General features: G+C 51.6%; 1 protein-coding gene across 1 annotated transcript in view; it reads left to right on the top strand.

The window, feature by feature from the left end:
- Positions 1 to 6572: 6572 nt before the first annotated feature.
- The window catches only part of WDR18 (WD repeat domain 18), a 50503-nt gene continuing 42705 nt past the window's right edge, over positions 6573 to 14370 (top strand). The window contains exons 1-2 of the mRNA XM_048497666.1: positions 6573 to 6874; positions 11466 to 11576. Of these exons, the coding sequence (XP_048353623.1) occupies positions 6605 to 6874; positions 11466 to 11576 (381 nt within the window). The 5' untranslated portion in view covers positions 6573 to 6604. The remainder of the gene's footprint in view (positions 6875 to 11465; positions 11577 to 14370) is intronic.

A 14370-nucleotide genomic window follows, 5' to 3' on the forward strand; every position in this document is an offset into this window, starting at 1 on the left:
AAAACCACTTTTTTTCACAAAAGAGAAAAAATATTCAGGTATTAAACCTTTGTGACTTAACTGAAATGGAAAAAATTGAAAACACTGAAAAGTTTACATTTTATAACATTATTATACAGATTGTATTTAAACCTCAGAAATATTTAAGACAATTGTAACCTTGTAAAGTTGAATATTAAAGAGGCAAAAAAGACATCTTTTAAACAGCTGTGTTGTATGTACGTGTGTGTTTGTGTTAGTATGTGCATTGTGTCTCTTTAAAGAGGGCAGAAAAAGGTCTCTGGGGGTCAAGGTGGAGGCAGGGGGCTGGATGTGTGGGGGTGGAAGGGAGAGGGGAGTCAGCCTACAGGTGTTTCTCATATCTTGGCCTCCGGTGTATCACTTTCCGCTGTGTCAAACACTGCTTCCCTGCAGCCTGTGTCTCAATGGTAGAAAGTGCCATCAAGTAACAGTTGAATTACAGCGATCCCGTAGGCAGAGGTGGGATCCAACCAGTTCTCATTGCTTCTCTAGAAGGGGTTACTAATTTTTTCTGAGTGCCGAGAAGGGGTTCCTAAAGCAACCTCCCTGCCCAATAGGGACTGGATGCGCGTGTGTGCGGCGCGCCACTGTTTAGAATCCCACCCCCATCGGAACCTGTTATTAAATTTTTTGGATCCCACCACTGCCCTTAGGGTTTTCAGGCCATTGCTTCCTGGGTGGGCTGAGAGAACTCTGAGAGAACTATGACTGCCCCATGTGGAAGAGCAGGGAAGAGATTCCATGTGGAAGAGCAGGGAAGCAAATCCAGTTTGCCAGATTTAGAGCCTGCTGCTCTTAACAACTTTACCACACTGGCTAGAATTAGGAAATTACAACAGCAAGATGGGGGAGGTGAGACGAAGCCCAGCATAAACGCAGAGGTTCCACATTCCGCTCTGGGTAGCTCCTCTTAAAAGCTCCTTGGCAGTTGGCACTGAAGAAGACCGAGGAGAGCCGCAGTGGCAGGGTCTCTCCGAGGCTGCTTCCTGTGTTTTCAAAGGGCTCACAACTGAGTGCTGAAACAGTCACTTGATACACAGAAGCCCCCAGGTTCAGTTTCTAGCTAAAGGCCTGGGCAGGGATGCAGGGAGTTAAAGATCCACAAGCATTGTGACCTGGGGCGGGGTGGTGGTATACACCTCACTTCCAGCCCAAATGCTGGCAGGCTGTATAAAGATCTGATGTCTAGACATGTGATATAGGAGATTCTCAGATGTAGAGTGCCTTTCCTTCTATTTCCTTGAAAGCAGCGAAGCGAACAGATACTCTTTATGAGAGAGGGCAGGGGAAGAGAGTGGCATCTCTTGGCTTTTCCTTTCCCTTTACATATCTACATTTGTCAGGTCCTCCCTGCCCCTGGCCAGGGATATGGGGTGGGGGGTAAGGTTGCTAGATTCAGATTGGGGAGGGGGCCTGGGAGGGGAGGGGGGCAGGGACCTCAGTAGGGTACAATGTACAATCCACCTTTCAAAGCAACTGTTTTCTCCAGGGGAACTGATCTCTGTCATCTGGAGATGAGCTTCAATTCTGGAGGATCCCCAGGTACCACCTGGAGGCTGGCATCCCTGCCAGCTGATATCCTTACTCCAAGCAGAAAAAGCATTAACAGTTCTGGACTCTACAATGCAGCATAACTGGCCAATATAGGGATTTTAATGCCTGTAGAGATCAGGTGTGCAGCTAGAGACTGAAGATACAGGCAGTGGGGAAGGAAGAATGAACTGACGCCTTCTCAGAAACCTGAATCTAGGCTCAAAGATGTTATGAGGCGCAGGAAGCCGGTTCTTCAAAGCAAAGTATTCTCGGGCAGGAGAATCGCGCCTTGCAAACAAGCGCAAGAACTTTTATTCACAAACATCAAAGGGGGCAAGGGGGCAGGTAGAAAGGGGAGGTAAGGGGGCAAGTCCCTTACCAAACACCAATAAGAAAACAACAATACAAAAAGAAGATACAATTACAACTTTTGAATGGGATTACGAAATCCCGCTGTCAAACGTCTTCCCACGAGATCTCGCAATGGTGCTGAAGGGATAGCAGATAAAGTCCATTCAGAAAATCTAGGTGGGCTCGTTACCGCACCCAGCTATCTCCTTTATCAGATGGCTGTTTCCTTCAGTTATGTCCTGAGGCTCCCGCGCCTCATCTCTGTAACAAAGGGGAGTTCAAATTGTCCAATGGTGGCCCCTGCACGTCTTCCAACGGCTGGGACCTCTGGGTGCTGCCAGCAGAGTTTAATTTGCAAATCCAAAGGGGTCTTTGTCCTCGCTAAGGAGTTGGCTGGGTGTTGGTCTAAGCTGCATTCCAGGGCTGACTTCCTTGTCCCTTAATATCAGCTTCTACAGGCTACTGCTTTTACTAATAGCACAAATATCAAAATAACTTTTCTTAAACTTAAACATTAGGGAAACCTTAAAGAATAAACACATATACTTATAGGCAAGAATCTCCTAAATTAACAGAGCCTTAAACTAACTGGAGAAACCAGCTAGAGTATAGTCTCAAGCAGCGGGCAAATCAAAAATTCAATACAAAAGGGGCTGTCATGATATCCAAAAGGGGCAAAGACAAGAGGGAAATCATATAACATTGGCACAATCACATAAATACATTCCTTGTGAGCCTCGTGGAGGCTTCTGAGCTACACAAGTCTCTGCGTCCTGACATGGAACCAGTGTAGCCATGTAACTTGACTTCAGGAAAATATTTTGGCTATTTTCCTGGGCGGTAACAAAAATAGTCAGTCTTTTTTATATCAGCTGATGGGTTGCCCATGTCCAGTGCCAAAACCACTCCTGCCAGCATGTGTGTGCTAGCCCTTCCAAGTTTTTTTTTACAGTTGCTCCTGCTCACTGCTACATATACACCTGGATTTCTCAAAATCCCCTCTTACAGCAGTGAAAATTGAGACAGCCCTCCCTTCCCCATGGAGGTCTGCCAATGAAAATTCAGCCCCCTCCCATGAGTCACCTAAGATGTTCAGAGCAGGGAGGGGCTGGGCCTCAGCTTGCCCGTTCTAGCTGAAGAGGGGCACAGACTCAGGCTGGACGAAGCTAGTTTCCAAAAATAAAAGAGGCAGCGAATTATTCCACCTCTAACAAACACACACAAAAAACCTGAGAAATAACTTTAACCTCTTTCCTTCATCTCAGTTGCATCATGTTTTCAAAAGCCACTGATTATTCAAAGTGCTGCATGGTGTAGTAGTTAAGGAATCGGACTAAGATCCAAGAAACCCAGGTGTGAATCTCTCTGTGCCTTGGAAGCTTGCCCTCTGCTGTTTTCTGATGGACTGAAGTGAACCCTCAAGAGAGGAAAGGTTGTGCTTTTAAAGTTTGGGGTTTTTAACCGTTCTCTCTCCTCCACCACCCCAATAGCAAGGACATAGGTTAGGGGGGAATTTCCCAGGTTTAACCCCCCCCCATTACATATCAGAAGGTCTGAACCCTGAACCAAACTTCACCAAACCTGGTGAAGAGAGTCTCCTAAAGATACCCTGAAAGTTTGGTGCCGCTAGCTCAACAATTGCATCCCTGACAGCAGGCACTCCCCAAATTTCCCCAGATTCTCTTTTAAATCCACCCCCTTCGGCATGGACTTAAAGGGAGAATCTGAGGTCCCCAGTTTAAACATTGAAAGTGATGCTGTTTCAGGGTGGGGGAGAATCCACCTCAAAACAGCATCACTTTCAATGTTGTTTTAACTTGGGCCCCAGATTCTCCCTTTAAGGTGGATTTAAAAGAAGAATCTGGGCTCCCTAGTTTAAACACCACTGAAAATGATGCTGTTTGGGGATGGATTCCAGCATTGCAGCGGTCGTCCATGGGGGGCCGCAAAACTCAAGTTTTGCACTGGGCTCCATTTTCCCTAGCTACGCCTCTGCTCGGAGGGTAGGGCAAAAAGAACTGTCAGCTGCCAACTGGGAGCCCAGCTGGTGGGGGGGAGTCTGCCGTCCCTGGCCTCGGAGAGCTGCTTTTATAAGCACTGAGGCCAGGGGCAGGGCTTGGGGAGGTGTGGCCACACACCCCCAAACCCACCCCATAAAAATCTATACCTACATCCCTGCCCAATACACACATGCGTACTCCTGATTATTTTTCCTGGATGCTTTCTCCAGTCAGAACAAAACACGTTCACAAATATGGCAGAAGGTGCCCACTGGGACTACAATGCGCTGGGAAAAGGACTGTTCTACACCATGGGAACTGACTGGGTTATTGGGGGGGGGGGGACTTTCTTTGTAGCTGACGTTTTTGTAGCTAACGGTTGCTAGCCTCCAGTGGGATTTGGGGGTTTCCTGGAATTATTGATCTTTATACTGCAGAGATCAGTTTCTCTGGAGCAAATGGCTGCCTGGGATGGTGGATTTTCCACCCCGGTTCCATCCCCAAATCTCTAGGAATTTCCCAACCAGGAGCGGGCAACCCTATAAATGTTGCTGCTTGTTGTTTCCATCATCTACAACTACCATATCTGGCAAACTTTCAGTAATTACAACAGAAGCCTGTTTACCACAGCCCCATGACAAGGATCACTGCTTGGGCCCACTCTTAAACCCCGCCCCCCATGCCCCCCACCCAATTTATGGCTCCAGTGTGCCAGCTGAGTCAAGTTTTCTGTTTGGTTGCCCATAAGAATTCATAAGTCCCCCAACCATATTTGTTCTTTTGTTTAAATTAGAGTTTCCAGCCCTGACTCAGGAAACTTCTGGAGATTTGGTGGTAGTGACAGTGGAGGAAGGAACATTTGGAGAGAGATTTCTCCTAGATTCAAAGTTATACCTTCTGAAACTGCCATTTTGTCTAGGGGAAGTGATTGCTGCCCAAGGAGTCAGTACACACGAACACACATACATCTTTCTCCAATTTATCACCCAGGGACAAGGCAGCTTTGCCATAATACTGGAACACGCTTTAATCTCCCTGGATGTACCAGGCTATGGTTGCCAGCTCTGGTCTGGAAAATACCTGGAGATATTTTTACCGCCCTGCCTGGTAACTTTTAATAGCTCCAGACCACCCAGCTCTCGGCAGCGCAGGGGAACACAAACAGGACCCGACACAGCGAGTAAAGTGAATAAAAAGGTTTTATTGAGAACCCTAACCCTAACCCTACGTGTCAGCACCTCCGCACCACGGCAACTGCAACTGCCTAGCAGCTTTACAACGTCTTAAAAGCCCTTCTGCCGGGAGTCCAGGGGAGTCCAGGACAGCCCACCACCATTCATTAACAGAATACACAGTAACCAATCATGCATTTGCAATACATGGGAACCAATCAGAGTTCGATGGGCAGCCCCTTCTTGGATTTCGCGGCTGGAGGAAGGCGAGGCGATGACGGATGCACTGGCGGGAAGAACACAAAGGAGTCCCTTGGGTGCTTGGGGTCGGGGAAACGAAACTTGATGACGATGGCCCCCTTATCTGCCTGCTGGCGAGATTAGGCAGGGCGAGGCGCTTCTTCCGGGGTCCCCTTTGTCAGCGTCCATCAAGAGTTTTACAAGTGAAAGGGACAGGCCCAGGTGGAGCAGGGGTGGATTCCTGCCTTGAGCCAAGGAGGTTCCACGCAGACGCAAATACAGAGGATACAAAAGACAACTACAAACCCTACTTTCTATCTAATACAGTTTGTTCCTACCTACCTAATACAGAAATAAAACATTGTTCCATCTTTATTAAAAACAGGTCCAGAAATGGAATAAAATCACTTCTGGCTCCGCTATCAATATTGTGGTGAAAACTGGGGAGAGCAGGGACTTCTGCCGAGTGTCATGTCCACGTTCCAAAGCATTTTATTCAGGGGAACTAATCTTGATTGTCTGGAGATCATTTGTCATGGTGGCAGATTGCCAGGGCCACCTGGAGGTTGGCAACCCTACTACTGTATAGCAGTGGCCACTCCCTCTCTCCTCCCCTTCAAGCCCAAAATTCCTGAGCATGCCTCCTTCTCCTTAAGACATTCTCCAGGAGGAAGGGGGCAATACCACAAGGTTGCTTTTTTCCTTTTCAAATTTTTATTTTTGACACATATAATAAACATAACATATAAAAGGCATAATACACAAACCTTCATATCTGACATTACTTTTTATTGCCTTCCTGTCCTTTCTATAAGTCTACATCTCTAATAACATATTTATTATAACACACATATTGCCTAAATCTTTCTTCTACTTTGGTTTAACTTTAAATTCATTCTTAATTTCAATTACATATATAGATATATGTATACGTGTGTGTGTGTTTATGTACAAAGGGTCTTTTTCATTTAATGTATTCATCCGTTCGTTCACATCAAGATATTTTTCTGCCTTCCATTTTGCCGCATAAATTACTCTTGCCGCCGTCACCAGACATTTAAACAATTCATTATAATTTCGGAATATTACTCCGTGAACGGACAGCCAGGGATAAGAAGAGCGCAAAACATAAACATTTGTCCCTCCCCAGCTTCCGTCCATCATTAAGGAAGTGACTGGAGACGCGATAGAACGGCGACGGAAGTAGGGTTTCCTGCAAGGAAAGTCCGCTCTAGGAGCGCTGTCTGGCAGCGCGTGCGCAGAGAGAGCGTGCAGCAGCAGATCAAGATGGCGGCGTCCGGGGCCCCTGTGGAGGTGGCGCTGGTGGCCGTTGCCGAGGCGACGGGGGCGGCGGCGGCGGCGACCGCGGCCTCCTCGTCCGGGGGCTGCGGCGGAGGCGCCTGCTGCTGGGTGTGGGAAGTGGGCTCCGGGGCGACGCTGGCCACCTACCGCGGCGGGAGCTTCGCCGCCAGAGGGTTGGCGCTGCTGGGCGGGGAGCATCTCCTGGGGGCGCAGCTGGGCAAAGCTTGGCTGGGCGCCTGGGAGCTCCAGAGGAAGGTGAGCCGGAGGGAGGGAGGGCGTGCTCCCGCCCCCATCCCTACCCCTTCCAAGTATTTCGGGGAGGGGGCTTGAAAGCCAAAGTCCCCCCCCCCCGCCCCATGTCGCTCTCCTTGTTACCCCAGAAGGGCAACTTGGGGCTGGCTACCCAGGCTCCCGGCTGGGGAAGGGGGTGGGGGAGCAGGATGAATTCCAGGAGACAAGAGGCGTTTGAATAAATTTTATTAGTTTTATTCAATCGGAGAAGGAGGACTAACTATACCGGAAAAATCATTCCCTTTTTATAATCAACCTATGGGAATCAAAAGCTTGTCGATACATTGAAGAGGGTGCAGGCAGTGATTGACGTCCTCCTGAGGACTACTTTCTAGTCAATATTTCTTTGGTTTAAGTGATCCACAGTAGAACAATACAAGGGAATCACAGAAAGAGCTACAAATGCTGCTTATGGACAACGTTTCCATTTCAGTTTTCTTAGCTTACATGTTTTTAAGGATTGGTACTTGAATCCTAATACATATATTTATGACAATACAGAAATTGTACATAGGCTCTAAGATTGATTTCTCCTAAATCATATCCACATAAAAGTATGCTGTTTCACACTGATTTGCATGTTTTGTTAAACACGCTTGTTTTAGGTTTGACCCAGTTCAACATTCTGAACCGCAGTTTGCTTGCAGCGTAGAGTTAGCTTCCCAAAACAGCTACAGTGTCTCTTGGTGCAAGCCAGCTCCTACCAACCTTGATTTGGTTCACATGCTGTATTACTAAACAAGCAGCTTTTAGGTCTGTGATCTAAACCAGAATTTTTAGCTAAGGAGCAAAGGCTTCTGGGTTTTTTAGTAAAAGGCCAAGGGTAATCTGATTTTGTTATTGATTCTATCATTACGTCCTTAAGGCGTACCATAGAGCCAAGTTATCCCTTTCGTTATCCCTTTTGTGTCCCTTCATGTCCTCAGTGGGGGTGGAAGGGGATGTATGGGAGGTCCAGAGGATCATGAAGGAAGGAGTGAAAAGTAGACTTTCTAGCTCCCAACCGAGCTGCAGGAAACGGGGTGTGTGCGCGTGTGTGCAGGCATATCTTTCACAAGTCTAATCCCTGCCCCGCTTTTGCACCAGAAATGTCTTCTGGCTGTGCAGGGGAGGGTCCCTGCTTGACTCGGTGTCAGGCCCAGACATATCGCTCTCTCACAGCCGCACCCATCTTGCAGGGGTGTCATGTTAAAATAGAACATCCGGAGCACCACAGGAGGAGGATGACATAAAAACGCACTTAAAAACTTATTTGTAGAAAGCTGGTGCATGTTTTGCCCCTTGGTAAGGATTTGGGTAGCAGATTGACATAATTTATGCCTTTAGGAATAATTTCTCTTCTCAGGCTCCTGTCTTTTCTGTGAGAGAGTCCCTCCTCAACCACCCTTCTCTGCTTGGGGTGGAATCCAGTTTCTCTTGTTTTGCTTGGAATCAACTTAAATTACTGCACTCTTGGGTATTCTCTTCCAAAAAAACTGAGGGACTTTCCTTGATCACCAAAGACAAAAGGCTCCTCTTCCTTTTTTACCATTTTCAGTTTCATACAAGTAGGGGGAAAGGTGAGACTTCAGACTTTTCCACATTCTCGTTTTCCTCACTTATAAGTTCCTGTCTGGGGGGTGGGGGGGAAGGGATTTTCCTGTTTCACACATGTTTTGCTTCCTTTAGTGGTCAATTTAATATTACACTATTTTGTGTCCTTCATATCATCCTATCTCCCTGCACATTTGAATTGCACTGTTTTACTCTGGACATAAACTGGTATGATATTGAATCGGCCACAAGAGCGAGCAAAACATGCAGAACAGGAAAAAAAAATCCCAGAAGAAACAGGCCCATACAAGCAAGGAAGATGAGAATGTGGGAAAGCCCTTCACCTTCCTTTTCATTGAGGCCCCTTTGAGCTCAGTAAGACCCTTTAAGGCAAGAATTTTACTGCTGTCTGTTTAAAGCAGAAGGTGATCCTCTGATGTTAAGAGGCTGACTCGTGTAGTAAGATCAGACTCAGAGGCCTGATGATGCTGGATCAGAATGAGGCTCCAGCACTCCTTTGACAACAGTCAGACATTGTAGCAAGGAAGGACACTAGCAAGGAAGCGGCCTGGCCTTTTGCCTCTTCCTGGCTTCTGAGATCCAAAGGTAGACTGTCACTGCACATTGTGCCCTATAAATGGTTTGTGTTTATGTGGCCATATCTCATTTCTGGAGGTTCAGGATGGTTTACAAAGACCATCATGTTCAGTTAACACTTAAAAATGTGCTCCAGTGACTACAGCAGTACAGTAGCACTGACACACTTTGCAAAAATCAGTTGTGAGCCAGATTTGAATGAGTCAACCAGGCTAATGGATGTAAATAAGATGTCATTCCTTTGTTAACTGATCTAAAAATCTCCTGTTTGCCCCATCCCCAAATATTACTTAAGAGCTGATAAAACCATCAGTGGCTTTTCCAGGTCTGTGATCAGGACTCGAGCACTCAAGTGCCAGTGACGTTTTTGTGCCAATTCCAGTAATTGGATGATCTGGCCCATCCTGGGATAGCTTCTATTTCGTGTCTCTCCTCTTCCCAGTGTTTCTTGCTCCATCTTGAGCATGGGAGGAGGGACAAAGTTAACATATACTGCACCCACTAGAAGTAGCTGCCATGCCCACCCACCCTTGACATGTGGGTTTTGAGGGGAGTTTAAATGCTTGCCAGGTAAATTTCTTTTCAGTGTGATGTTAATAATAAGATGCCAAAATTGACCTGTCCTGAATTTAAATGTCTTGTTCTGGAAATGGGAAGACTTTGTGACTTGCCTTAATTTGCGATTTTCCCTGGGGAGGAATCTCTAAACACACTTGGAATGTTGTGTGCATCTTCTGATGGCACTGTTTGGATTTGAATTTTTCTTAGTTCTTTGGTGTGTGTTCACCCCTCCCCCACCCCTGTGGTCTGAGGTTCTAGCACAGTGGTTCTCAATCTTCCTAATGCCACGACCCTTTAATATTTTTTTTATTTTTTTTTATTTTTCAAATTTATATCCCGCCCAACCCCCGAAGGGCTCTGGGCGGCGGACAACACAAAATTCAAATACAATAAGCATAAAAACAATATATAAATTAATCACTAAATAACATATTTAAAATGCAGCAAATTAATACATGATACAGCAATGCCCGCAAAGTCCCTCTTAGACCCTCCCGAGGGGGAAAGAAAAAGAGTGGGTCCTACAGATGGAAAGGACCCTACCTATAAGATGAAAAGGAGGGAGAGGGAGGGGGGCACTTTCAGCGGCTGGACACCCCAAAAGCCCGGCGGAACAACTCCGTCTTACAGGCCCTGCGGAACTCACCAAGGTCCCGCAGGGCCCGGACCGCTGGAGGAAGAGTGTTCCACCAGGCAGGGGCCAGGGCCGTAAAGGTCCTGGCCCGAGTGGAGGCCAGCCACATCATGGAGGGGCCAGGGACTGTCAGGGACTGCTGAGCGCAGAGGCCTAGTAGGGACGTATGGGGTAATGCGGTCCCGAAGGTATGAGGGTCCCAGGCCGCGTAAGGCCTTAAAGGTAAGCACCCATACCTTGAAGATGATTCGGAATTCAACCGGGAGCCAGTGCAGGCGACACAATATAGGTCGAATATGGTCACGGAAGGCGCCCCCTGTGAGCAAACGGGCCGCCGCATTTTGGACCAGTTGCAACTTCCAGATCAACCTCAAGGGTAGGCCCGCGTAGAGCGAGTTACAATAGTACAGTTCCTCATGTTGTGGTGACCCCAACCCTAACATTTATCCATTTTACAGATGGAGAACACTGATGCAGAGAGTCTTAGGTGACCCCTGTGAAAGGATCGTTCGACCCTCAAAGGGGTCCTGACCCCCAGGTTGAGAACCACTGTTCTAGCAGTGTCTTTGCCATAATAGCTCTCAGTCTGAATCAACCCTTCCAGAGCAGTTCCCTGGCATGGCTTGATCAGCAAGGTCTTTGGCCACAAATGCCGCTTTGTACACATTCTTCAACTCCTTTCCATCAAACTGGCGGAACTGAGGTAGAAACTTGTGGCTGGTTTTGCAGAATGGTAATTTTTTGTTGTTGTTATTGTTGCTGAGTCTCAGCTGACTTTGGGCAACCCTGCAGAGTTCTCAAGGCAAAATTGTGTTCAGAGGTGGTTTGCTGTTGACCCCCGGAACTCTGGCGGTCTCTCCTCTGAATACTGGCCAGGGTCAGGCCTGAGACTGTGTGGCTGGCCCAAGGTTACCCAGCAAGCTTCCACAGTGCAGGAGGGGATTGGAACCAGGTCCTGGTCTAACCGTTTGAAGAGCGGAACAAGGCAACTGTGGAATCCCAAGACTCTAGCACACCCTCTTAAAAAGGGCTGGCAGAGTAGCCACATTTAGATCTCTGCTGTAATTCTGGGAGAACTCCAGGCCCCACTAAGGAGAGGGAAAGCGCTGCCTGGGTGGAGAACGCCTGGCCTTCTCTCCCCTTCTCGCAGCTCACAGGGATGGAGGCTCTTCTCTCCTCAACTGCAAATCCCCCTGCCAGCTCCAGCACCCCCCTGCTTTTTCCCCTTAGGATCAGCTCCAGCAGAAGATTGTCTGCCCAGGACGGGTGTCCTGCCTGACAGCGGCTCCCAATGGCCTCTATATCTTGGCCGGCATTGCTGAAAGCATCTATCTCTGGGAGGTAAGGAGCTTGACCATGGATGGAGGCGGTGTCGTGATCAGCCCATGTTTGCTCCTGCCATGTCTTCTGCCCAGGAGGTGGGATCCTTTCTCGCCTCATTTCCCTCCCCCTCCCTCACTGCCCCGCTTCATTCCTGTGGTTGTCTTTTTTCACTCTTTGTACTGTTTTTTTCTGATCAATACCTTATCAGTTCATTAGACACCTGCTGTTGTAGTTCTGTCAGTAGGGTGGAATGTAGTGTGTTTTGCCCTCGAGGGAGGCTGCCTCATCTCTGGACAATGGGACTGGAGGGGTGCCATCCCCCCTTGGGAACTGGTAGTCAGGAGTGGTGCTGTGGGATGTGGGATATGACCAGTGGGGGAATTCAGCAGGTTCGCACCACTTAGGCAGAACCAGTTTTTAAAATGATGCTTGTAAACAACCAGTTGTTAAATTATTTGAATCCCACCACTGGATGTGGCATGGGGTATAATGGAAAGTGCTTTATTGTTTATGCTTAGTTCTGGCAAACTGTCATTCCCCTGGATTGTTCAATAAGAGACTGTGTTCAGATGATTTCTTTATTATGAAACAGCCTCAGGAATAATGATTAGAAGTCTAAATGCGTATTCCTGATCCTGTTTCATAATAAAGAAATCATCTGAAGACGCAATCTTGTTATTGGAAAAGGAGGAGGAGGAGTTTGGATTTATATTCCTCCTTTCTCTCCTGTAGGAGACTCAAAGGGGCTGACAATCTCCTTGCCCTTCCCCCCTCCAGTGCTGCATCCAGTGCCACATTCACCTTGTTATAACACCCTGTGAGGTGAGTGGGGCTGAGAGAGCTCCGAAGAACTGTGACTTGCCCAAGGTCACCCAGCTGGCATGTGTTGGAGTTCACAAGCTAATCTGATTCACCAGATAAGCCTGCACAGCTCAAGTGGCAGAGTGGAGAATCAAACCCGGTTCCCCAGATTAGAGTGCACCTGCTCTTAACCACGACCCCATGCTGGCTCTGAACAGTCCAGGGCACCACGGGTGGGGGAAGAGAGAAGAGCAACCTGCTCAGACTGCTGAACTTTGAAGATTGCATTTGTGTTTCTTCAGCCCCTTGAGGGGGCATCCCCACTGCAGTCTCCCTCCCATCTGCCCCTGTGAGGCCAGAAAACAGCCACACCTTTAATCTGTCGCTGCCCACCCAGTGCACAGTGGTGGTGTTGGGTCCCCCGTCCCCCCGCACAATTAGTAAAAATAATCTAGACGTAAAAAGAGTCCTCCAGGCAAAAACAGCGTTATAAGAACATAAGAACATAAGAACAAGCCAGCTGGATCAGACCAGAGTCCATCTAGTCCAGCTCTCTGCTACTCGCAGTGGCCCACCAGGTGCCTTTGGGAGTTCACATGTAGGATGTGAAAGCAATGGCCTTCTGCGGCTGTTGCTCCCGAGCACCTGGACTGTTAAGGCATTTGCAATCTGAGATCAAAGAGGATCAAGATTGGTAGCCATAAATCGACTTCTCCTCCATAAATCTGTCCAAGCCCCTTTTAAAGCTATCCAGGTTAGTGGCCATCACCACCTCCTGTGGCAGCATATTCCAAACACCAATCACACGCAACGTGTGATTGGTTCCCCCACCCCCCCCCCCCCTCCCCACCACACCCACCCCCCCCCCCCCTCCCCCCCCCATCCCCCCCGCCCCCCCCCCCCCCCCCCCCTCCCCCCCCCCCCCCCCCCCCCCCCCCCCCCCCCCCCCCCCCCCCCCCCTTTCCCCCCCCCCCCCCCCCCCCCCCCCCCCCCCCCCCCCCCCCACACCGCCCCCCCCCCCCACCACCCCCCACCACCCCCCCCCCCCCGCCCCCCCCCCCCCCCCCCCCCCCACCCCCCCCCCCCCCCACCCCCCCCCCCCCCCACCCCCCCCCCCCCCCACCCCCCCCCCCCCCCACCCCCCCCCCCCCCCACCCCCCCCCCCCCCCACCCCCCCCCCCCCCCACCCCCCCCCCCCCCCACCCCCCCCCCCCCCCACCCCCCCCCCCCCCCACCCCCCCCCCCCCCCACCCCCCCCCCCCCCCACCCCCCCCCCCCCCCACCCCCCCCCCCCCCCACCCCCCCCCCCCCCCACCCCCCCCCCCCCCCACCCCCCCCCCCCCCCACCCCCCCCCCCCCCCACCCCCCCCCCCCCCCACCCCCCCCCCCCCCCACCCCCCCCCCCCCCCACCCCCCCCCCCCCCCACCCCCCCCCCCCCCCACCCCCCCCCCCCCCCACCCCCCCCCCCCCCCACCCCCCCCCCCCCCCACCCCCCCCCCCCCCCACCCCCCCCCCCCCCCACCCCCCCCCCCCCCCACCCCCCCCCCCCCCCACCCCCCCCCCCCCCCACCCCCCCCCCCCCCCACCCCCCCCCCCCCCCACCCCCCCCCCCCCCCACCCCCCCCCCCCCCCACCCCCCCCCCCCCCCACCCCCCCCCCCCCCCACCCCCCCCCCCCCCCACCCCCCCCCCCCCCCACCCCCCCCCCCCCCCACCCCCCCCCCCCCCCACCCCCCCCCCCCCCCACCCCCCCCCCCCCCCACCCCCCCCCCCCCCCACCCCCCCCCCCCCCCACCCCCCCCCCCCCCCACCCCCCCCCCCCCCCACCCCCCCCCCCCCCCACCCCCCCCCCCCCCCACCCCCCCCCCCCCCCACCCCCCCCCCCCCCCACCCCCCCCCCCCCCCACCCCCCCCCCCCCCCACCCCCCCCCCCCCCCACCCCCCCCCCCCCCCACCCCCCCCCCCCCCCACCCCCCCCCCCCCCCACCCCCCCCCCCCCCCACCCCCCCCC

This window comes from Sphaerodactylus townsendi, linkage group LG05, assembly GCF_021028975.2.
Source record: "Sphaerodactylus townsendi isolate TG3544 linkage group LG05, MPM_Stown_v2.3, whole genome shotgun sequence".
NCBI classification, from domain to species: Eukaryota; Metazoa; Chordata; class Lepidosauria; order Squamata; family Sphaerodactylidae; genus Sphaerodactylus; species Sphaerodactylus townsendi.